General features: G+C 49.3%; 1 protein-coding gene across 7 annotated transcripts in view; it reads right to left on the bottom strand.

Moving 5' to 3' along the window:
• Positions 1 to 24332, bottom strand: part of Myo5b (myosin VB) — a 301342-nt gene that overhangs the window by 18280 nt on the left and 258730 nt on the right. For 5 of the 7 annotated variants that reach the window (XM_078030049.1, XM_078030050.1, XM_078030054.1 and 2 more), the window contains 8 exons: positions 23067 to 23204; positions 19564 to 19629; positions 14577 to 14816; positions 13668 to 13768; positions 7634 to 7711; positions 4369 to 4567; positions 3032 to 3125; positions 595 to 738 (listed from right to left, as the gene is read on the bottom strand). In XM_078030049.1, coding sequence (XP_077886175.1) covers positions 595 to 738; positions 3032 to 3125; positions 4369 to 4567; positions 7634 to 7711; positions 13668 to 13768; positions 14577 to 14816; positions 19564 to 19629; positions 23067 to 23204 — 1060 coding nt within the window. The remainder of the gene's footprint in view (positions 1 to 594; positions 739 to 3031; positions 3126 to 4368; positions 4568 to 7633; positions 7712 to 13667; positions 13769 to 14576; positions 14817 to 19563; positions 19630 to 23066; positions 23205 to 24332) is intronic. The other 2 variants (XM_078030051.1, XM_078030052.1) reach the window with 1 other exon arrangement.

Below are 24332 nucleotides of genomic sequence, written 5' to 3'. Positions count from 1 at the left end.
ACAAATCGTTAGCATCGATTCTCCCAATTCTGTGCTATTGGTGCAATCCTCTTCCCCATGTGACACCTGAGAACATGACCTCAGCCACGTGGCTAGGAAAGGCCCAGTTTGCATAAAGGCCATGTGGCTCCAAAGACTACATTCCTAAGTAAGCACAGCACTTACAAACTGCAAAGTTTTTCACAACAGGAACTTAAACCTTTGATCTAATATTTACCCATTATATGACCTGGGAAAGTTACTAGAATGATCTAGGTTTCCTTCAGAGTTAAGTGAGAGTAGTGAAGTGCCTACTTAAACAGAAGCTTCGAGGAAGCTAAGTGCACTTGGGTAAGTGAGGTGGGCTGGCAGCTCCCCCATCTCCACCCTCCACAGGCAGAATGGAGACCTCCGTTTCCCGAGATTAGGCTGCATTTTGCAGGGGTCAGATTTTACTTTGGAAAAGCAATGGGTTATGATTAGAAGCAGCTGGAGACAGAGGGTGAGGAGGAGGAGGGGCAGTGTTGTGTGGGGGACACAGGGATGGGGGGTTATGTTTGAAATGGGAGTTGGGGAGGAGGGCTGGCATGTGGGGGTCTCATGGTGGGTCCTGACCTGTCACCAGGTTCCGGATGAGGAGGGCCTCGTCTTCTTTGTGGTACTCCAGCATGCCCTGGAAGTCCTTCTCTTTCCTCTGGACCGTGACCTGTCTGGTGAGCTCATGGTGCCGTCTGTCACTCTGGGCCAATGCCTGGGCAGCTGAGTGGGAAAGAAACAACAGGAAGCATGAATGGGACCTGCAGCTGAAGGCCCGTAGTGAGCTGTGCGCCTGTGGACAGAAGCTTGGACCTGGGTCTGGAGAGGGGTGCTCAGGGTTCCCAAGCTCCCACATTCTACATGATCTGTTCCTGTGGCCTCTGCCACAATCTAGCTGCGGGACAAAGGAAAGGGAAACTCCTAAAAGGGTGCTGGGCAGGCTTTGGACTAGGGTAGTGGGCAGCAAGGTGTCCTACCCTCCAGCTGGCAGCTGCTGCTTCTCTGCAATCAAGTCATAGGGAAAACCATCTTTCTGGGAAGATGTCATGACCCTGGCCAGGCCTGCTGGATTCCTTGTGTGTGACCACAAAATGGTCCTCATGACACAGTCACAGTGCAACTTTGGCATAGACAGGGGAGCAGATGTGCCAGAGTACACAGAAAGACACTGATACCCCAATGCAGAGTCAAGCTCAGGAGCCTGTGACATACAACTACATAAGTAATGCAACTACATAAGGTAATGATTCTGGAGGAATCCCGGTGGTGTGGTTGGGGGTACAAAGGGCTTTGACTCATTCATTGCTTCATTCAGGCCTTCCCTCATTCTGATTCCTTGGGAGAGCAGTGGGCACCCAGATATACCCCCCGAGCCCACAATGGACACCTACTGCATGCAAGGCGTTGTTCTAAGTATAGGGTTAGATATGATGGATTCTCCAACCTTGTCCTTGGCCAGTCTAGCTGAAGAGATATATGTGAATGTTCACTCTAAAACAGACACTCTAAAACACAGCTTGCCAGGTGCCAGGCCGGAAGTGTGCTAATGTAGCTGGAGCCGGTAAGACCTCACAAAGGAGTAGGGGAAGGGCTGGTCCATCGGCCCATCAAACCCCACATCACACAAGTCCCTGGACAAATGGGAGAGAAGCAAAGGCCCACCCAGGGTGGGTGTTGCTCCCTGTGCTGCCAGGGGCGACTGGGTGTGTACAGGGCCAGGTGGAGAGGCACACTCTACAAGGGCTGGAGTTTCCTCTGAAGGTCCTAGGGAAGGGACAGAGGACAGATATCACCGTGAGCAGAAGCAGGGCCCGGGAAGTCATCTGGGAGCAGGGGACAAGGATTGGTCATAGGGGAATGAGCAGGGCAGACACAGAGAAGCACCGGAAGAGAATGATAGGTCTTTACGATTGAGCAAAGGGAGAGGCTAGAAGCCAAGAAACTAGGAGAATGAGAACCTGAGGAACAGAAAATGAGAAATTCAAAGATGAAGAGGGTATGTTGGCAGGTGCGAGAGACCGCCAGCTAGGAAGAGATGGCTCCTGCCTGCATATGCCTGGTGTGGGCCCCAGATGTTTCTGCCTCCTGGAGCCCAGGAGTAGAGCAGCTGGTGAATGTAAACAGTTGAATAAATGAACAAAACACCACTGGTAATGAGGGCTGTGTCAGGACCTCATATGGTGATGGGCTGGTGGCTCCTGAGCAGAGGGAGGAAGGATGCAGTGAGGGATGCAGGCAGTGGGAAGCCGTGGGAGCTCCAAGCAGGGTGCACGCTTAGATTTGCAGCAGGGTCGGAGAGAGGAGAGAACATTCCCAGTGCTTTGGGAACATGACTGAGATCTCTGCCTATCCTCTCTGGGAAAAAACTCCAGACTGGTAATTTGAACTTGACATTTCATGGCACAGAATGAGGCCCCTGGGGCCGGGATTTTGTGTTACACAACATACTTTCACACCAGAATGTCTTGCCTCCAACTCTGAGCTCTCTGAAGGCGGGGACCACTAGGTCACCTTCTCAGCATCTCATTCCTCCAGTTCCACAGAGCCTTGTTCAGAGTGGGCACAAAAAGAAAGCCCCCTGCTCAAGTCATGTTTTTGGTCTGGACTCTGAAAACCGAGAATGTGTGAACCTATGCCCCCCCTCCCACACACACACCGGTGGTACTGGGGACTGAACCTAGGGGTGCTCTACCACCAAGTTACATCCCCAACCTTGTTTATTTTTTGAGGCAGGCTGTTGCTAAGTTATCCAGTCCTGTTGCAAACTTGCAATTCCTCCTGCTTCAAACTCCCAAGTCACTGCGATTATAGGTATGTGCCATCATGCCCAACCAGGGTCTGAATTCTTCCATGGCATGGCTGGCATGAGCACAGTCATTAGGAAATTGGTGACACACAGTGTGCCACAGGGCAGGCAGTCCATCCCTCGGCACTGCCAGGCACCTCTGCTTCACCACTCGCGCTCGCGCTCGCGCTCACACACACACACACACACACACACACACACACACTCTACCTTCTAGGTCCTGGACTTTCTTCATGTAAATCTTCAGTTGCTTTTTGAGCTTCCTCTCATTCTTTTCCAGCTTTTCTACCAGTTCTTTAAGGTCCTGAGAGCAGAAGGAATAGGATGAGGAAGGACTTGAGTCTGGCCCTGGATGAGAGGTTTATTCTTGCTGGAAGCAGAGTGGCCCAAGGGAGGGCTATGGGTACTGTCTGAGGAGCCCTGGCCAGAAAGGCTGCCCCATGCTGGCTACAGTTCCCTGCTCTGGAGCCCAGGAAGCGGGCCATGGGTCAGACTCCATTCTCAGCAACAACAGGGCAAATTCCTCCTGGTTCTGGCTCGAGGGTGCCTTGTGTAATCCCAGGGCTCCCCAGATCACGCCTGCTCAGGTTGCTGAGCCAGCAGCCTGGGCGTCCGTCCTGGGGATGGGTGGATGGTGTCCTGGGGATGGGTGGATGGTGTCCTGGGTAGGAATGGACAGGTAGAGGTCTAGGAATGGGGGTACTGGGACACTTGGCTGGGAGGTCAGTGAGTTCACCTGGGCCCAGAAGCCAAACAAGGCAGCAGCTATAGGCCCAACCCCTAGTAACTGTTGCCACTGGAAGCAAGTCCCTCGGGGACCAAGAACAGCAAGCTGTTGTACTGCCACTAACCTCATCTGATTCGGCATGGAAGGTAGAAGGCCCTAGCTCTATCACCATTAGAGCCCAGTCTGGAAACCTTACTTCTATTGACCTATGACACTCTCGCAGGACAGGGACTCTCTTCCACTTTCCTGGCATCTGCCAGGGCTCCTTCAGTGACTGCCTGCAAGGAGAGCCATCAACTCCCCCTCCTGTCAGGTGGCAAGGGCCATCCCTCACTACACCTGGCCTAGCCTCATCATTTGTCTTGATCCATAGCAGGTGACAGCGGTGATTCTGCTAGTTTTGGGATGAGGCCTCAAGAGGCCCAACAGCTGCCACTTGCATTCCCTGGGAAGCCAGTCGCCATGTAAAGCAGTACATGGAGAGGGAGAGACCACAAGGAGAACCGACGCCCCCAGACGTGGGAATGAAGCCGTCTTAGGTCTTCCGGCTCCAGCTGACACCTTGTGGAGAAGAGGCAAGCTGTCTCCAATGAACTCTGCCTGAATTCTTGATTGACACAACAGTGGCTGCTATTTTAAACCACTGAGTAATACCAAGAAAAACAGTTATTTCATTTATCTACCATCAGCAAACAAGGGATTTCCAGAATCTATTCCCACTACAGGGCTAAGGATGTGGACCTTGTCCATCTAGCCATCCCAATCCTTTTTTCTAGAACATGACCCCCAGAGCTATGATCCACGAGGCATGGCTACTCACCAGATTCTCGTTGGTCAACCGGGATATCTCCTGCTGGACGCCAAATTCCACCTGGGCCTCTGGGGATAGCAGCAGTGTCTGGCAGAAGGTCTGCTGCTGTTTGTCCATCTCCTCCTTCAGGGCCTCCACCTGGGCCTTGAGGTTCTCCACCTGTTCCTCATGCTCCAGGCTCTGGGCCTGCAGCTGTGCCTCCAGCAACCTGCACCAAGGAAAGAGGGACAGGTGACCATGTGGTTGGGGCAGCACCCCCAAGTGAGGGGCTACAGACACATACAACAAGGGAGCAGCCAAGCACGCAGCAGCGGTTGCACATCCCCAACGGGATGTACACAGTGGGGAGACACACACCACTGAGGCCAGCAGGCAAGCAGGCTGGCCTGTCCTCTCCGATGACAGAAAACCAAGGCCAAAAGCACCCTGGGCTTATTAACCCTTTTCCTTGACCCTGTATTTCATTCTGTGAGTAGTTTCGGATGGAGACACTGCCGTATCTAAGTCAGCAGCACAAATTTCTTATAGTAAATACAGCATCTATGTCTTCCCTAAAGTTCCCAAGAATGCCCTTGCTAAGATAAAACTCTGATAAACTAATTACATTATTTGCTCACTTTCCCTAGACTACCCACAAGTTTTAGAAAGGCAAGGGGCTAGTCTTTGGCCTATTCATCGTCATCATTACTATCTCCACTCTACCCCACATGCACATTTCTATAACGATTTACCCTTCACCCCCAAAAAACAAAACTAAGGCTATCTGCAAATGTTCTGGGGGAAGTTAAAGATTAGCCAGTGTCTGACAAGCAGACACACCCAGAGATCTGGAGAGGGTTGGGGAAGGCTCCGAGGCCAAGTCTAAAAAGTTCAATCAGGGCCAGTTACCTGGCACTCCTGGGACAGCACCTGCTCCACCCTAACAGAAAGTGAGGGATTCTGGAGGCACAGCAGCAGCCTTGTCCCCAGGAGCTGGGTGCCAACATGGTGAGGATGCACATCTTCTGGGGATTCACTACCTGAACCAGCTTTCTGACTCAGTGCAGCTGATTTTGGGTGAAAGAAATGTAGAGGGTGCTGGATGAAAGGGGCTTTGGAAAAGCTTCCTAACATGGCCTACACAGGGGAACACTCGCCCCAATCTTTGCCTGGAATGAGCAGAGCTAGGCACTGATTCAGGAGGCAGGCAGAACCCAGGGGACAGATGTGGGAGTCCCTGACTGCCTCAGAGGTAGGGAGCGGGTTGCATGTTTTTGCAGTCCTGCTGGTCTGGGAGGCAGTAAATGCATAAGAGGGAGGGAAAGATCACACTGCTGACAGAGGTAGATGGGTCAGCTCTATAGCAGCACTGGGTAGATCACCTGGCTCCCAGTGGCTCCTCAATCAAGTAACACAAATGAGGAAATGATTGAGGAATGCACCACAGGCCTATTGCCAAAAGAAAACAGCAATGTGAGGATTGTGGAGGATAGCTTGGTAATAAAATCAACATCTTAGGTGACATGCAATATTTAGATAGCATCCAACATTGGCCAAAATACACTTAATCACTAATAGGTTGTAGATTTAACAAGAGTAGAAACACCTGGTTCTAGGATGCTGCCCAGGGATGTGCTTCCTTACCTGTGCTATGTGTCCACTATTCATGTCTGCCCTATGCTCCCAGTGGATAGGGTGGACTCAGCCCAGGGTGTAGGGTACAGGATTCCTGCCCAAGCATCAAGCTAGCCAAAGGCTGAGAGAGATTCAAGGCCACAGCCAGGGGCCGAACTGGTTCTACAAGCCAGGACTCCTGATGCACAGGCCTGTGGGCTACTTCAACACATTCATCTGCTTATCTGTCACACCACATTTGACCTGCCAATAGAGGCACCCAAGGAATGACCAGCTTAACACATGGGTCTCTATTCCAATACAACATGCTTCTGAGTGGACAGGAATCTGATCATATTGCATAATAACCAACATAATAACAAAACTAGCAGCTGCTGTTCCTTCTGCTCCACACCAAGCACAAAGAGATCCACCTGCAGTCATTTTCCTTATGACCAAGTGTGGCAGGTCATGTTATGATCCACCTGTGAAGAACCTGTCACCAGGCTCACAGGTCATACAGGGCCATGTTTGAACCCAGTGAAAGGCTGCAGAGTCAGGAGACTCGCTGCCATGACAGAGCTCCACCACATTATCAGCGAAAGAAGGGAGAGGGCCACAAGAGGCTAGCAGGAGCTGAGGGCGTGGGGCTCTTCCTCCAGTTCTGCCATCAGGCTGCTGAGGGACCCAGGCATGGCACTCACAGCACCTTTGAGCATCCATTTTCTCTAATGGGAAATGAGTCTAATGCCCCATCTCTTGTTGGGAGGTGCAAATGAAGAATGTGATGCCACACGTCCCTAAAAGCCACACTGGCACCGAGCATGTGACAGACCACCCCTTCACGTCATGCCCTTTCTCCAAGTCCTGAACTCTGCTGGCTAAACTATTCATCCACTGCTGAAAGCTGATCAGTTCAGCCTGGTACTAACTGAATTTTCTGCAAAACCAGCAAATTTTCTACCTAATATTCCAAGCTTCAGTATTGTTCCCCCACAAGGGCCAGGGAGACCAACTCCAAGGCACTTCATCAGCTCCAGGAGGCCCCAACACCTGGACCAGCCACATGCTGACGGCAGGTCCTGAGGAGCCTTGTGTTAGAAGAGCTGGCTCACAAGTCAGGCTGATGTTTTTGGCTGACACCGTAGTTAGGATGGTCAATAAGTAGTGTGGGACTGGGAACCCTCCCCCCCAAGCTGGGGAGTAAACCCAGGACCTCACACATGCTACGCAAACGCTCTACCAAAGAGCTATATACCAAGCCCTTCTTTTGCTGTTTGAGACATAGCAAAAGTTGCCCAGGCCATCTTTCAGCTTATGAGCCTCCTGCTTCAGCCTCCTTAGTAGCTGGGGTTACAGGCCTGCACACCAGGCCCAGCTCTCTGCTTTGCTCTTAACAGCTGACTGCCTGCTGCCACATACGTACCTCCTAGGTCTCCACCTGTAGAATGTGGGGGTTGGACTATGTGGTTCCTGAGGCTCAGATGGGCACCCAGTGCAATCACAAGCAGCCTCCCCTGACCCCATCCATACAGCCTGGACATAAATGATAGGCAGGCAACCCCAGGGACTACTGGCCAGCAGCAACCCCAACTGTGCCCCCAAGCCCTTGCACACACTGGGCTGAAACACAAGGAGCAGGCGGACAAAGCAGACACAGGAAGACAGGAGCACATTTGACCTGGCAACTTGTTTTAAGCCTTGGTAGGCCAAGCCGAGTTCTCCATCTTCATTCAAGTATCCCCAATCCTCAGTCTGGCTAGAAATAAAGGACAGAAACAGAGGTGTCCAGTGTAGAGAGAGAGGGGGGGCAGGTGGAGATCCCGGGAACCAGAGGTGATGCTAGCCAAGATCTGAAAACAAGAAGGCAAAGCCGGCAAGCTCCTCCTCCCCTTCCTCCTGCATTTTTGGGGCCTGCAGACTGCATCTGAGTACCCCAGGTTCCGTTACTGGCTGGGAAGGGGACTCGTGCTCTCCTGTGGGGCCCATTGATAATCACAGGAGGGAACACGTTGCCAAAGAGCAGAGGGCGGAGCTTGTTCTGACAGCTCTGTGAACAGCAGCGACCCAGCATCATATCCACCTCCAGCACCCACGGCACTTCCTTCTGTCAGAATCAGTTAAAGGCACAGAGACACACAAACGGGGTCAGAAGGAAAGGGCCTTGTGTGTGCTTGGGTAGCTGCAGGTGGTGAGCAGACCCTCGCTGCCAGGGAGGATATGTATGCAGAGCAGCAGGTGAAGCACCAGGAGACCAGGGGACTGCATAACCCGCCTGCTTTTCAAAGCACTTCTGTCACTCCTTAAGGGTGCAAGGGTGTTAAACAGCCTCAACTCCAGCTCTTCCTGTAGAGGCTTATGTGAAGAACTAAATCAACGTCACAGGATGAGAACAAAAGGATCTCCCCCCCACCCCCCTTGGCTTTGACCATGGGTACCTTCTCCTGTTATCTAGGGGAAGCAGGCATCTGCCTTTCGCTTGCAAGCTATTGCTGCCTCAGGTCATGCAGAGTCCACCCAAGGGCAGAAAAGGTGGTTCCTGGAGGGCAGGCCTGTCAGATGCTCCTCACCCATGTACTCCCCCCACCCCCAACTGGGCACGTGGAGATCCTCAAAGGCCGGTGGGACTGGGTGGCGGTGGATGAACAGGGACCTGCTTCCTCCACCAGGACTCCACCCCATGTGTCCTAGAGAAGCTGCACCCATACTGCCTGACGCAGAGACCAGAACCCTTTCCCGGGGGCAAACCACCCATCCTCAGGTGTGTTTTTGACTCGGGTCAGTCACTGTCCCAACCCTGTAGGTTGTGAGGTACACAACAGCCTCCTCCCCACCCTGGAGTTCAGAAGACCCTGCAGTGCTCACGTGGGCTGCCTCGTGCACAGAGCTAGTTCCATCTGCACCAGGCCTGACAGTCTGAGGACAGGCAGGGACAACAGTGGTGAGGACACTGCTGGGGACTCTCTGGCTTCCACTCCCTGGGTCAACCTCTCGCTATCCGCTTCACAGTAAAGAGAACTAGAACCAAAAAAGTTATCTTGGGGACCCCTTCTATATAGGACTTCTGCCCCCACAAATATGCTGCCACCAATAGCTTGACTGAGGGCTGATCTTTATCACCCCCCTTAGGTGTTAACACCTGCACTTAGCAAGGGCCCTTGGGAGCAGGCTTTCATCCAAGGGCCCACTACAGGCATTCTGGGGGGCTCTGAGGGGGACACATCAGGGCTAAGTGAAGGAACACAGGGGTCCTCTATGCCAGCCATCTCCTTTTCAGCATGTAGAAAGACACCAACCCCTGGCGGGGGTCTCAGGAGCCTCCTGCCTGCCTCTGAAGTTTTGGCTCTTATGCTGGCTGGCCCTCAGCGTAGGAAGGGGTACTGGGTCTCAGTCCTTCCACTTCCGCAACTCCCATGATGGCAGCTGCTGTCTGGGGTGGCACATGTGTGCTGCCGAGATATACCTCAAGGAAGTTAGCATTAATCCCATCACCAGCCTCTTAGGGACAGAGTTCTGAATTCTGTGACGTGCCACACCCCATGGATGAAGACAAGGAGAGAACCCTGCAGCCCAGACACTGCACAGGGTCCAGAAAACCAGGCACACAGAAAGATTATAAATCAGTAAACCAAACGGAGAGAGCCCTTTGCTACTATGTGAAAGAGAACCAAATCCCCCAAATCTCCCTAGTCCTCATACCCACAGGGGCCATAGCCAGGGAAGGAGCGCCACCTGCTGGTGTGATAGGGAAGAACACAAACAGCCCAGAAACTCACTGTTTTTTAAAATACGCGTTCTTTTTTTTCCTTTTTCTTTGGGGTTGCTGTGACCTTAAGGGTCCGCAGAAAGAGAGCAAGAGCCCGCGCTGACCCCTTTTATTGAGAAGCTATTTAAATGAGGCAAGGGGTCAGGTTTCAGGGGATGGAGTCTATCTTCATGATGTCCACTGTCAGCAGGTTGACTGACACCTGGGTAGGCCACACCCAAGGGCACAGTAAGAGGAGGGGACACACACAAGGCACTTCCATGGAAGACTCTATCCTAAACAGGGCAAGGGGTTTTATTACAAAGGAATAGGTGAGCATAGCTCCACCCGTGGGGCTGTAGCAAGACACACCCATTTCTGTGACTGAGCGCCTCAGCACCCAGCTGGGGAGTGTAACTCAGTCACCTGGAAGGCTGACCTCCCACATAGTCCCCCTTTCTTAATATTAAAAAAAAAAAAAAAAGAATGTAACTGGGAAATTTTCTTTCAGTCACTTGGCTCATCTGAAAATATGCGTTCTTGATGTCAATATCCCTCTCACACCATAAACCGAGAAATAAGCAACGAGTGATTTCCAACTGCAGGAGGCAGTAAGGGATAGTGTTTAGGAAACTGGCTGGAGAGCCTGCTGGGCTGGGGCTCCTTGCCTGTACTCTCTGGGCCCGTTTCTTCATGCTTCAGGTGACAGTGGTTCACTGAATGATGTCAAAGTGTTTTTCTAGATCTTCAACTATCATGCACCAGAAAAGGTATAGGAAAATATTTTCCCTCGGTGGCTACCTTCAGAAAATGGACCCACCTCTGCCATGGCGAAGGTCCTGCCTCCCGTAGAAGAAAACAGACGTGGTTCCGGCTAGCTCAGAAATGATTTCAGTTTCTACAGAGACCCCTGTGCACTCGGTGGATACTTTTATTTCTTCAGTCCACACCATGCTTTCTCTAAGCAGCCCAAGATATTTGCTGAAATCTCTGAGACCTGGGAGGCAGCAGCCCACCCCCCAGAACAGAGAAACACCCAGGGCTGCAGGCCCCGCCACCCAAGTGGGCTGTCTACAATAGCTACAGACGTGTACTGAGTCACAGGGAACCGCAGGTGTGCTGCTGACTCAGGACCAATGAGACTGTGAGGAAGGGGATGATGGCCTTTGAAGGAAGCCCAGGGTTCCTGGCCAGGAACAGTTAAGGGGAGGCTGAATGAGGGAGGGCCTAGCAGAACCATGCTCTTCCCACCTCATCTGCCACTCTAAGCAAGACATCTTGCAGCAGCTGAGCTCAAGGCCAACGAGTCCTATGACTTCAGGCAAATCTTCAGGAGACTACACACACCCCTGTCCTGGTCTTCACTGTCCTGGACAGACCAGACCCCATGGTGGAGTATATGAGAACCACCACCCCAGGTGTATGTGGCAGTAACAAAGGCCATGCTAAATGTCTCTTTTTCTGGGACCCAAGAGTGGAGGGGGTCTGCAAGGCAGGTTCCTGGGACCCAAGGAAAAGTCTACTAATCAATTCTGCAGCGTTGGCAGGGCTTGGCTAGAAGGGGTCAGGAGTCAATGAGCACTCTTCTTGGAGCCAGAACCGAGATCATGTTCCCAGCTAGCTCTGTGACCTCGAGTGCCCGCCTAAAGGTGGATCTGGTCCGAGTAGCACCAGCAACCCCTCCCCTCCCCCACTTCCTTGTCACTCTCCCAGAGACTGCCTGGAGAAGACACTTCCCACACCTTTGCTGGGTTTTCACACAACCTCTTTCCCTATAGCTTTCCCTTATATAAAATGGTAATAATAAGGCTGGTTTCTTAATTTTCAAGATGAAACAAAAGCTGCCCATATTCATGGAGTTCCTCCTGCCAGAGCAGACCCCAGTACTGCTTCTCTGACTGGACCTAGAATCCAGGTGAAAGATGTAGATGTAAAGGCCAAAACAGAACTCTACAAAATTTGAAAGTCAACAAGTTAAGAGGTTCTGAATGTGGAGAGCATGGATTCTCGGAGGAACCATGACTAGGGTAGAGGGATGTCTGTACTCTCTCCAGAAATCAAAGCATAACTCAGTGTAGGAATGTAAAAATTTTCCAGGGACAGGATATCAAAATTCTAAAGGGTCCTGACCTATCCCCCCTGCTACCTGCACACACAAATACAATTTATATGCACACTCTAAACCCTCCATTCGAGGACAGCCGTAGGAGAGGCAAACCAAATCTCTATCGTCCAAGCACCCTGTTCCTGGGCAGCCTGTTGTAATGGGATGCCCTTCCCAGGGGGCACCCTCCTCCCTGGTACCCTGTGCTGGGGGCCTTTCCAGCTCAGTGCTGGGGTTTGGTGCAATCATCAGGCTTTTGCGAAGCTGAAGAGGAAGCCAAATTGGAAGAGAGGAACCCAGCACAGCCACTTCTATGACACCTGCTGTGACAGGCACTTGGGGACATGGTCTCGGGCTCCCCCCCCCCCCCGCCCCTAAGGCAGCCCCTTTTTTCTGTTTAACTCAGGTTCATGGGCTACATACGAGTTGCCCGATGACTGCTGGACTTGCTGGGAAGGGAGTTATTTTAAGATATAAGCTATTTTTATTTTATCACCATCATTATGGCTATAAAGAAGATAAGTCTGGGGTATTAATCCTCTGGAACACAGGCTGGGGACTGGATCCTTGACAAATGCGGAGATGGATAAAAAGGGGGCTGATAACAGTGTCGGTTCCAAAGAGCAAAGAGACGCCAAGCACGTGGCTGCTGTCCTTGTCCTTCAGTATCACCTGGGCTCTGGCTTCTCATTCATCCTATTTCTTATCTTCCAGCAAGATGATTTAAAAATGACGGCATCTTGACTCCAGTTTTAGCACTGAGAGCATCTCCTCCACTCTCCTGTCTCTCCTTTACAGAAAAGGATGACCTCTCTCTCGAAATTCATTTCCTTTTCTCCTGGGGCCTGGTATAGCACCTTCACCTTCTGATCACCTGGGCAGCCCTAGCCTAGGAGCTGGACCTTCTGGTTTCTACCTGAATTCAATTACAGAGTACCTGTGTGCCTGACCGCTTAACCCTCTGAGCCTCAGTTTCCTTATCTGCAGAAAGAGGGGATGCATTTAAAGATCTGGAAATCAGGGGCTGGAGTTATACCTCAGTTGGTAGAGCATTTATCTACCAAATTTGGCACGTGATACGCACTGGGTTCAATCCTCAGCACCACGTTATAAAAAAATAAAGGTATTAAAAAAAAACACTTAAAATCTGGAAGTTAAAGCACTAAGTCTTCAGTGATTGTTACAATTTTACAAGGAACTTCAAGACATGCCCACAGTGATTCTGAAGAAACGTAGTGATCCATAGCTCAACAGGTAACTAGATGAGGTGAGAGAAAGAAATCCAGGAAAAACCTGGCATTTATTTTACAGGTGCCCAAGGGGATGGCAAAAAAGCACAAGTAACAAGGGTTACAATGCTTATTCCAGGGCCACTCAAGTTCTAAGTGCTTTGCAGCCTAACCCACCAGTTCTTCGCACACCCAGTGGATGTACTCTGCTATGAGGCAATTCACAGATGAGGCACCAAGAGGTCACACAGCAGTCACCAGACAGCAAGTGAAAAGGGGACTCCAGAGCCCACATTCTGGAGCCCTTGGCCACTCCTGGGGGGCCTCTGTCGGGTGTACTGTCAGCCCCAGCTCCGCTCCCACAAACATGCACCCCATTTGCCATAAGCCTCGGTTAGCTCATCCTTCAGGAGGGACCAGAGGTCATTCATCAGCTAAACTTGGGGGGAATCTCATTTGGGGTAACAAGGTAGAGGGAGAACATTCTGAATCCACTTTAGTAGTGCCTCAAATAATTCCCCCCATCCCCCGTCCAATGCTGAGCACATGGCCAGTGCCTGAGGACCAGGACTGTGACTGATTGGGTTGGGCAGGACCCCCCTGTCCCAAGTCTAGCTTACAAAGAGGGAGGCCTTACCTGTTTGTCTGGCAGACCCCATGATAGGCCTCAATGGCATCTTCCTGGTCCACATGCTTTTCACTGTTAGGCCAACTTGCTCTGGCATTAATGTTTGGCTCCTGGAAGGCCCCACATAAACAAAACACCTTGGATTACAAAACTGCACGGAATGGCTTCATAGACAGGGGTTTAAAAACACGCCTCTAGGAAAAGAGAAAGACCTGGAAGATCTCAGATGGTAAGAAGGTGACTTCAAAAGGTCACCTTGCATCTTGGGAGGGTGACAGAACGGCAAGGCCCACCCATGAGACGCTGAGTGCTAGCAGTGGGGGAGATGACACGAACAGTGACACTGGAAGGAAAAAAACACCCCCTGTCCAGAGGACACGATTAAAGTGTGGCTTGGCGTTGAATCCGCCACACTCAGTACCGTCTCCTCACAGGCCACTCCAGCCCCCAGGCCCAGAAGTCACCCAGCATAGGCCACAGATCTCAGAGTCAGTCAGATGGCCTCTGTCCCCTTCCTTCCACTCTCCATTCTGTCCCAGAAGGTGCAACGTCAAGAACACTAAGTGGGACATGGTCACCCTGGGAGGACACAGAACAGTTCTCTCCACTTCAGAAGTGAAGTAAACAGCAAGAGGCATGAGATGAAAGTCACAGCCACCTCCGAGTACCTAGCTAATTCTATCTCATTCCTTGTGAACATCTCATTAACTTCAGGATATTCTAGAAACATCTACATCTGGCTTGGGAAAGCTCATGCTTAAAGGGCAGCGAGTCCCTTGTGATGCCTTGAGAGGAGACCAGAGTCAGACTCTGCTCTTTCAGACTCAAGACCCTGATGGGTAAAGACACATAAGAAAACCCATGTCTATGACCTAGTGTCACCCACACCAAGCCCAATCACGGCCGCCATCTTGTTACCATGCTCTTGCCAGCAAGTCGGCGCTGGTCAGCGTTCACGATCTGGGTCCTGAGGATGAGCACCTCCTCTTTTCGGACCTCCAGCTCCTCGTTGGCCAGCTTGAGCTGGTTCAGGAGGAGGCTGTAGCTGTCAGGGGAGCTGTGGGAGGAGTTGTTCTGTGTGGCCTGGTCAGCTACTGCTTTCCTCAGCTCATTCAGGTCATTCTTCAGCTTCTTGTTCTCCGACTCCAGCTCCTGCCTCTGGAAGACAGCCCAAGTGACACTCCCCATTACTGTCTGGATCCAGGGCACTCTCCCCTGTGGGCCTCCTCCTTTCCTGCCTTAACCACTTGCCCTGTCTACTGGGGAAGTGAAGAGCCATTTCCCCATTTCAATAGCAAAATGCACGATGAAAGTTCTGACTGGCGTCAGCAAGCAATGCTGGGACCTGGATTTGAACTCACAACCCCAAGTTCTCTGTGTAAGGTATGTCGCAATCTCTCTCTAGCATTCCCCAAAGTCGTTCAATACGGTAGTGTTTCCAAGCACATTTGGCTATGACACCCTTCTTTGTTGAAACATTGGGCTGTTTTTTCCAATACTGGGGACCAAATCCAGGGCTCATAAATGCTAAGCAAATGTTTTACGCCTGAGATACACTCCCAGTTGATCATTTTAAACATGCTGTTAGCACAGGACTTTCTGAAGCCTTAGTATGCCCGTATGCTTTTTGACTTTCCAAGAGGGGATATAGAATGCAGGGTTGCCTTAACTTATTTGTCCTGAGCACTCCCCTGGTTTTTTCAAGGAACATCATGTGGAGTAATATACTGGAGAACATACCAGAAAATGTATTGCCATTTTGATCACATGGAAAACCAGTAACTCAATGCCAGTGCAGGGAAAACCCCTAATATACAGTTAAGATCACTGTTGAGACAACTTGGAAATGTGTTTTACAACTTCTAGGTAGTATATTTAACTTTGTGTTTGAGATGAGGTCTAAATTTAAAGTCCTATGATCACAAATTGCTGGTACAGCTCTGGCAGAGACAGGACTCAAAATTTCTGAGAAAACTAACAAGTGTGAAAAGTAGACGCTGCTGGTGTGTGTTTGTTACAGAGCCCTAGGATGACAGAACCAGGACACCACCTCTATTTTCCACACGAGGAAGGAGAGTCCAGGGAAGAGAAGGATCACAGTGAGTTTAGACACTGAGCTGGACGAGGGGCTGGGACTCTCGCGCCCTCGTCCAGGGTCTTTCGCACCACTCCAACCTACACGTGAAGATTTCAGGGGAGATGAGCCACACATGGTGCGATTCTGCAGACACAAGTGGGACCCTGGGGGTAAAGTGACCAATGCTTAATATTACTGATGAGTTTATCAGCCCCATGTGAATCTATTAAGTCCAGAGGTCAAACCCACTCAGTGCCCGAGTGGCATTCTCAGAGGTGGCCGAGGGCGATACTCAGGACATCCTGCATTGCTTGGCAGAGGAACACCAGGCTTGGAGCAGGAGCCCTGGGTTCTTACCCTGGCTCAAGGCTACTCCGACCATCCTGGGCCTTTGCCTCCTCGGGTGTGGCTTAAAGGAGTGACAGCAGATGGGGTCTGAAGTGTTCTCTATCTCTGATCAGCCAGACGGTCTCAGTGACATTGGCTGAAGGCTAGGTGTCTGTGTGCAGCCATCCCATGTCCCTGCTCAGAAGGGAGATCTTGCTCTAGGACAAAGGCAGCCACGTGGGGGAAAGTGTGTCCGCTTTCCCGCAAAGATTTCTACCCAGGGGACAGCTGTGAAGTGTCTCTTCACGCCTTCTCCAGCCGTCCCTGGATGCTCTCCACCTTCATTATTCCCCAGGTCCCTCCCAGCACCTCTGCCCTCTTTGCTGACTGTCATCCTCACACCATTCCTTCTGGTCAAACAGTCAAAAAAAACTATGTGTTTATTGTGGTTGGAAACACATAACCCAAGATTTGCCATCGACTGTTGTTAGGTGCGTGTTTCTGAAACTTCAGCATGTTCACATCACTCTGCAAACTTTACCTCCTCCATCTCCACATTCTTTCCCCTTCCCAACTGAAAACGTCCCTATTAAAAACCAACTCCCAGGATGGGTGCAGTAGTACATGCCTATAATCCCAGGTACTCAGGAGGCTGAGTCACAACTCCAAGTTCAAGGCCTATCTGGACAACATACTTGAGATTCCATCTCAAGAAAACAAAAAAAATTTTCCAGCAACCACCCTCGCCCCCTGCCCCTACCCCTCCACAGTCCCTGGCAGCCATCACTCTACTTTCTGGCTGATTCTGACCCCTCTAGGTACCTCATTTGAGTATCATCACACAGTGTGTGTGTGAAGGACATACTTTTGATGCACTTAGATGCCATGCTGTCCCAGCTTGAGGTCAGTGGAGTTCTGGTCCTTTTTCCTTTTCCCCCCACCAATTATTCTTGGCCTTTACATTAGGCACCATGCTTGGTGCTGTGGACACAGAACCCCACTTGGAGTCTAATGATTACACTAAAGGACAAACCATTACATTGTTTGGAACATGCTGTGACCCAAGTGAACCAGGGGACAGAGAAGACACCACCTACTGAGTCTTAGGGGTAAAAACAGGTTCCTGGAGGACAGGAGATGCCTAACCTGACAAGTAAAGGACCAGGAGCAGTTAGCAGCGTGGGAGGACTTCCAGGTCCAGGTATAAAGGCTCAACAAAAGGGGAAGCAGGGCTTGCCCAGGAAACGCTGTTCTGAGGAGGAGTGCATGGGGCCAGGAGGGGGAGGGGGCCGGGAGGGGCTGTGAAAAGCCAGAGAAGGAGCTGGATTCAGGAAGGGCAGCACCTCAGAGAGGCCTCTTCCGTTGCTATGGGGAGACTAGACATCTGGGCAGAGGCAAGAGCAAGGTGGCAAGGGTGGCAGCTCCATGTCAGAGTAGTTGCTTTCTTAACATTCTGAAGAATTCTAGTGGAATAATCATGAATGATCCTGTTTCCTCAAAGAAACAACAACAACAACAAAAAAAACCCAAACCTAGTTTCATGAATGCACAATAGTAAAACATGGGAACAATGAACATGCTCAAATTTAGAGAATCAAAGAAAATTGTTATAAAATTTCAACCACCCATGAAAATCGTGCGTAGAGATCATGAAAAAAAATCCTCGTCATATTAAGTGAAAAAAATATCAAGTTACATATATCAGCTATATAAGATATATAGAATAAGCATTGGAAAGAAATATTCAAATAATTTTAGAGGCTGCTTTTAAGAGGCAGGGATAGTGTTTTTTGAGAAAGTTCTTTCATATTTCCCTGTATTTTTTTCTATGATAAGCAGACTTACTTTAATAAGTTTACAAATAAAATGGAAAGTCTCTGTAGAAAAAGCACATTAAGAAAGAAAAAAAACCCTACCCCTGTCAGGACTTTAATTGGACCTTTCTTGATTTATGCTCATCAATGGACGAGGCAAAGTTTGAGTGGTAGGTTGAGATGGAAAGGATTTAAGTGCCAACCTGGGCTCTTAGACACCTTATTTTTCTTCTGCAAGCTGAGTCGGCACTCACCATCTCCTGATCTCAATCCAGCTCTGGCCGATAGCAGGAAAACCCAGAACTGCAGGTATTCTTGAGCAGGTAAACCTTCTGCCCAGCACTCTCCTAGGTCAGAGGCAGTCACAGGTCCTTTTGGCATCTGTTCTATCCCTCAGCTGATACCCGGCTCCAGGGGATAGTGAGCTTCGGCCCCACCTACTTTGACAACATCCATGGCTCACTCTCCTCTGCCTTGTTCACCCTAGACTGGTGACTATTGAAGGGCATCTCATCTTCCAGCCCAGCCACACCCCCTCAGGCCTCCTTAGACAATGCTCTGCCCCATGTGACCATCCCCAAGGACCTTTGACCAGACCTTATCCCCAATAGGTGGCATACCCAAACCTTGTGCATGGTACCTGAACAATGTGCCTCTGTCCAGAGCTGGCGTTACGTTATGTGTTATAGAAGGGTCTAACATTCTGGTAGTGAGTACCTAGGTTTCAACAAAAATTACTTCTCTTTGAAGGGTCTTCCAAGTGTATCCTCATCTCATACATATGCTTGTGGGCAGGTTTCTAAGACCCAACTTGATAACAGTCAAGTAAGGATGAACTAAATATAGAGTAAAATTATTATTCCTTAAAAATTCTGACATGCTACAAGATGGGTGAACCTTGACATTATTAAACTAAGTGAAATAAACTGGTCATAAAAAGATGAATATTGTACAATTCCACTTACGTGACATACCTAGAATAGTCCAATTCATAGAGATAGAAAGTAGAATGGTGGTAGTCAGGGGATAAGGAGAGAGAGGAAAGGGGAGTTACTTAATGGAGGTGGAATTTTGTTTTTTCAAGATGAAGAGAGTCATAGGGATGGATAGTGGTGAGATGCTTGCATAATATGTGAATATATTTAATATCACTGAACCAGATGCTCAAAAATAGTTGAGATGGTAAATTCTACATTATGTGCATTTTACTATGGTAAATTTGGAAGGAAAAAAAGCCATAGAAATGATTTAATGATGTTTTCTTGGGCAACGTGGCTGCCAGCAGTTATCTGAATGGCAGACTGGATAAACTGCCCCATTACCAAGTGTTTGGGAATAGGCCAAGAGCGTGGGGCTCTTCTCATACCATGGGCCCACTTGTCCTTGCCCGAGGCCTCCACCACTGCACCTTGCTATCTCCTACCAGGCCAGCCTCTGACATACACAGGATCATCCCTCTGCCTTACATCTGCTGGTGCAAGTCTGCACTTTCCAAGCAATTTCATTCCAGTGGCCACACTTCAACTGAAACTGTATCAGGTAGGCCAGGCATAGATTAGTGTACCTTGGGGTAAATATAAACTTTCCTTCATTTAAAAAATGAAGACAAACTGTGAAAGGAAATTAGAGTCTGGTTTTCTTGTCCCAGCTTGTCATTTGCTCTATGCCGGGGGACAGCCAACCTTACCTTCAGACTATTGTAGGCCAGATCTGCATCCTGGTCCAAATCTACATCATTCCTTGGTTGTTCCATCTGTATAGGCAAAGACAGAGACAGGTAAGCATGGACTGCAGGGCACACAGTCCACACAAGTATTTCTGACCAAAGTCAAAACTTGCTTATCTTGCTTTGGCAAGAATACCTGGCACCTCTTCCCTTCACGAGTGCATTTCCCTCCCACTTACAAAACACAGCTCCACACTCAAGCTACCACGAGGCACTCCATAAATTCCCTCCTCCTGCCTCTATTTCACGTGCACGGTACCTGGAGGCAACCATAATACTGAATACACATGACACCATGTTATGGGTGTGCTCCCCCCAGACCCTGTGAATATGACCTTATTTGGAAATAGGGTTTCTGTAGATATAATCAAGGTAAATGAAGTCATTATGGGGAGCCCTTTTTCCATAGGAATGGTGCCCTCATAAGAAAAGACAAACATGGAGGGAAGGCAGCCATGGAAAGATGGAAGCAGGAATTGGAGTCACACAGCTGTAGGTCAAGGAGCACCAGGGGTTGCAGGAAATGCTGGAAGTCAAAACACAGCATGGGACACACTTTCCACTATAGCCTTCAGAGCACAGACTTGAATTCTGACTTTTGGACTCTGGAACTATGAAAAACAAACTTCTGTTGTTGCAAGCTACTCAGTCAGTGGTATTTGGTTTCAGAAGCCCTCGGATGCTAATATACATGGTAAAACTTCAGTATCTATTAATGAGGTTAATGAGCTACACTTCAGTTATGGGGATGTGCTCATGTGTATTCTGTTTCAACTAATTTCAAAGTGCCTTGCTTACAGCTACCTCTTCCATGACCCTCCAAAACAGGAAGCAGGATACCTGGCCCATAGGGATGCTCATTATATGCAGTCTGCCTTCAGGATTCCAAAGCTTTTGGCTGTGCACGGTAATGGCTGGAATAAAAAGACTCAGCTGAGCCAAGGAATCCTGTAGTTATGTGGCAGTCATTGGACTTGATTTGTCCATGGAGAAAAGGTAGAAACAGCTTCATAAGTGCTTAACTGCTTGGGTTAAATTTCAGTAATGGGTGTTATTCCTGAAGATGAGTCTACAGTTAAAAACTTCCAAATACTTATGAATTACCTACAGTGCTAACAACCCAACGTCCAGGTAAGGCCGTCACTAGCTGTGGATGGATTGGGTGTGCCCTGAACTTAGAGATGGGCACAGGGCCTGAGCACCTCCTGTAGCCCTTGCCACCTATAGCCACTGCATTGCTTCTAGCACTACAACCTGGGGAAAACCCCACCTCTGTCTTGTCCGTCCTGATCCCCTGTGGTACAAGGGATGTGACTGGCCAGGACTGACACTCCAACTGTTATCCCAGTGAGTAAGCCTGCATTTTATTCTGTATAGAACACATTGGCCTCAAGACAACATGGTTTTCAATACTGAGATTTTCAGAAAATGGGGATCACCTCTTCAAACTCAAAGGGCTGAGTACTAAGATGGGCTGTTTCCCAGGGCTCAGTCTTCTGGAATTCCTCTAGTGGCCAACGAGAAAAACTTTGCCAGGCCTGGGGAAAGGAAGCTGGGTAGATGGGAGGTCAAAATGAACTGGCAGCTGGCTCATTGCCACAGAGGACCCACCTTTGCAGAAGCTCAGTTGCGCCCACACCTGGGGTACATCCCAGACTTCCCTGCTATTTCTTGCTCAGGAATGACCTCTATGGCTGGGACCTGGGGCCATCTCTCTCCAGAAAAACAAAAACACTTGGTAGCTCAGGATTCCTCTGGGAATGGAGGGCAGACTCAGGACCCTGATCTCTACAAGCTTCATCTCAGGGGCTCTAGAGGGATTCCATCCTCTTCCCTGCCCCATGCCTGCCCTTCTTACTAAGCTGCTGGAAACAAGGACATTCTCTTTAAAAACCATGCCAAGACCCATGACAGCACTAGGGTGTGAGCCTATCATTCCAATGCTTGCTCAGTGAGATGTTTCAAGGAAAGAGATACCCTTTTACTTGGTATCAATGACACACAAGTTTGAGGTCAGGAACTTCTGTCAGGCATTGTCTGGTGTGGTCTGCATAGCTTTTCATGTATAGATAGTCTCTGATGATGGCCAACTTATCATCTTTCAAGTTTATGATGGTATGAAAACACTATGCATTCAGCAGAAAGTGTACTTCAAATTTTGAATTTGGATCATCTCCCAGGCAAGTGATCACCAGCTACTCTCTGGTGACACTGGGCTGGGCAGCATGCCACAGTTCCAGGTCAGCCCCACGACCATGAGGGGAAACAACCAAGGCTCTACAGTGGACCTTGTTGCCAAGTTCGGGTATTTGACAGGTCAGCTGTATCCGACCCATTTTCAACTGATGACTTTATTGGGACGTAACTCAGTAACCCATGCGGAGTCCAGGGGCGTCTGCCCAGTATCTGATTTGCACCTACCTGTCAAGGCGGCTTCCCTTATGTTCGAAGGAGTCATTTATAAACCTAATCCTTTCTCCATTCTGAATCTAAGCCACCTGAGAGATCTAAATCCATCAGCGAGATTTCCCTCTCCACTTACTGCTGAGTAAAACAAAACGCCCAAGAATTTGATAGCAATAGAGATATGAGTGAATGCCACATTTGGATGGAAAGGGAAGACCGTGAGGTCAGCTAATGGTATGACCCATTAGCTGAGAGGTGGATTTCTATATCTCAAAAAATGGTGTGCCTGTCCCTGAAGAGATAAAAAGTGGCCCTTACCTCCTGCTGCTGTTGCCACAGCACCAACCTGCTTGTTCTCACTCTGCCTTCCTGTGAGCACTACTCAGTTGATCACCTACTCTCCACCAATCTATTTCTGCTACTCCCAAACTAGATTTTGAAATCCTCCATGGCTGAGGACTGCTGACATTTTCATCTCCTCTCGAACACACACTTTGTGTACCCTCCACGAGCCTGGTGCTGGCACAGGCACCTAATAGGTCCTCCAGAGAATGATTAATTCTTGGCCACAAAATTTCAAATAACATCAAGACTAAAGAGGCTCATGATGATCAGGACTATGGCAAAGGTACAGCCACAGGCACTGAAGGGCGAGTGACTGTGCCTCTGGGCCGCCCTGACTAGGTGGCCGAGCTCAAGCCCATGCCAGAGTCCAGGTATGAAAAGGCAACTGGCTTTCTCTGACAAAATTTGACTTTTATATATAATTTCACAGCATGCCCCAATCCTCCTGGAATGAGGAGGAGTCCCCTTTTTGTAAGTGGCACAAAATGCCAGATCCCCCTGCAGCTTCCCAGTGGAAAGCCTTTGCCCTGGGGACCCTGGGTAGTGCATCCTGCCCAGCGGGGTGTCATGGGCACTGGTAGAGGAGACTCAGTGCGACTCCAGCACGGAGGGAATGTACTCTGAAACTCAGCCCCGACATGATCCCACAGGGTCACACCTGCCACCTGAGCTCTGGTAGGTGTGAGGTGGGTCGCACTAGCCCTGCCACACACCTGGACTTTCTTGCTGTCCTGCTCTCTCTTCTCCAGCTGCACCTGCAGCTTCTTCCTCTCCTGCTCGAGCTCCCGCACCCTCTTCTGCAGCTTCAGGAACACTGTCATGTCCATGGCTGCCTTCTCCATGCCAATTTCCTGCAAAGGAAGGGAGCAGGGAAAAGAGGCTTTCATGGCCCAAGCGCCTTTGGGAGCACACAGCACCTATCAGCCACCTGTCTCCTTGCTCCTCCCAAACATCAATTGTGCCTGAAATACAAAGTCCACGCCAACCAACCAGCATTGCTCATATTACAGTTGGTGCTCCAGGATAATTCTCTCTCTAGATTAACGTCTGAGTCTCAGCCATTTACATTTCTCCTGTTGGCCACTTAAAATGACCAATCCCATATTTTAAGAACACATGGATAGAGACACATTCATTTTCTTTGGAAGCTAAAAGAGTTCACTCCTGGAAAGTGAACCGTAAAACTCAGGATATCATGCTTCCTAATGAAGAATCAATGTCTTTACTAATCATTGTAAATATGCTGTCAGCCACCACTGGATTGCATCTTGAAATGGAACCAACACGTCGTTTAGGTTGTGGATGATTGAGCCAGAGCATATAAATGCATGGGTGCAGATATGAAGAAATGCTAGGGGTTGGTTGATACCAATGGTTACTGTTATTAGTCCCAGTTGACCAAGTAGAAAATAAGACTTTTTTTTTTTTTTTAACATTTTGGGTTAGAGAACAGATGGCAGTAAAAGGGTAGCCCAGTTTGGGCCTTAGCTATCATGAATTCAGACATTTTAAGACTACTTTTGCATATTATTTTTATTAGAACTAGGGCTTTTTATAGCTTAGGAGAGACTTAAAGGAACTCTGCAAACAGCAACCCTGCCTGTTTACCAAAAACATCACCTCTAGCATAAACAGTATTAGAGGCACTGCCTGCCCAGTGACATGTTTAATGGCCATGGTATGCTGACCCCAAAGGCAGCATAATCACTTGTTCCTTAAATAGGGACTGGTATGAATGGCTTAACGAGGTTTTAACTATCTCTTACTTTCAGTGAAATTAACCTTTCTAAGAGGCAGGAATAAACAAACAAGACGACCCTATGGAGCTTAAAATTTCATAGCCAAAGCATCCCCAGTAATACCCAAGGATTGCATCTTAAAATGGAGCCCTGCCATGGAACTCAAACAGATCTTAAAGCATCAATTTCCTAGATTTTTTTCCCCTATCAGATTCATGCCTAGATTTGCCCTCCAGGGTT

Source organism: Ictidomys tridecemlineatus, chromosome 13 (assembly GCF_052094955.1).
Source record: "Ictidomys tridecemlineatus isolate mIctTri1 chromosome 13, mIctTri1.hap1, whole genome shotgun sequence".
NCBI lineage: Eukaryota > Metazoa > Chordata > Mammalia > Rodentia > Sciuridae > Ictidomys > Ictidomys tridecemlineatus.
Note: the sequence above shows the minus strand (reverse complement) of the source record. Positions and strands in the feature narration are given on the sequence as shown.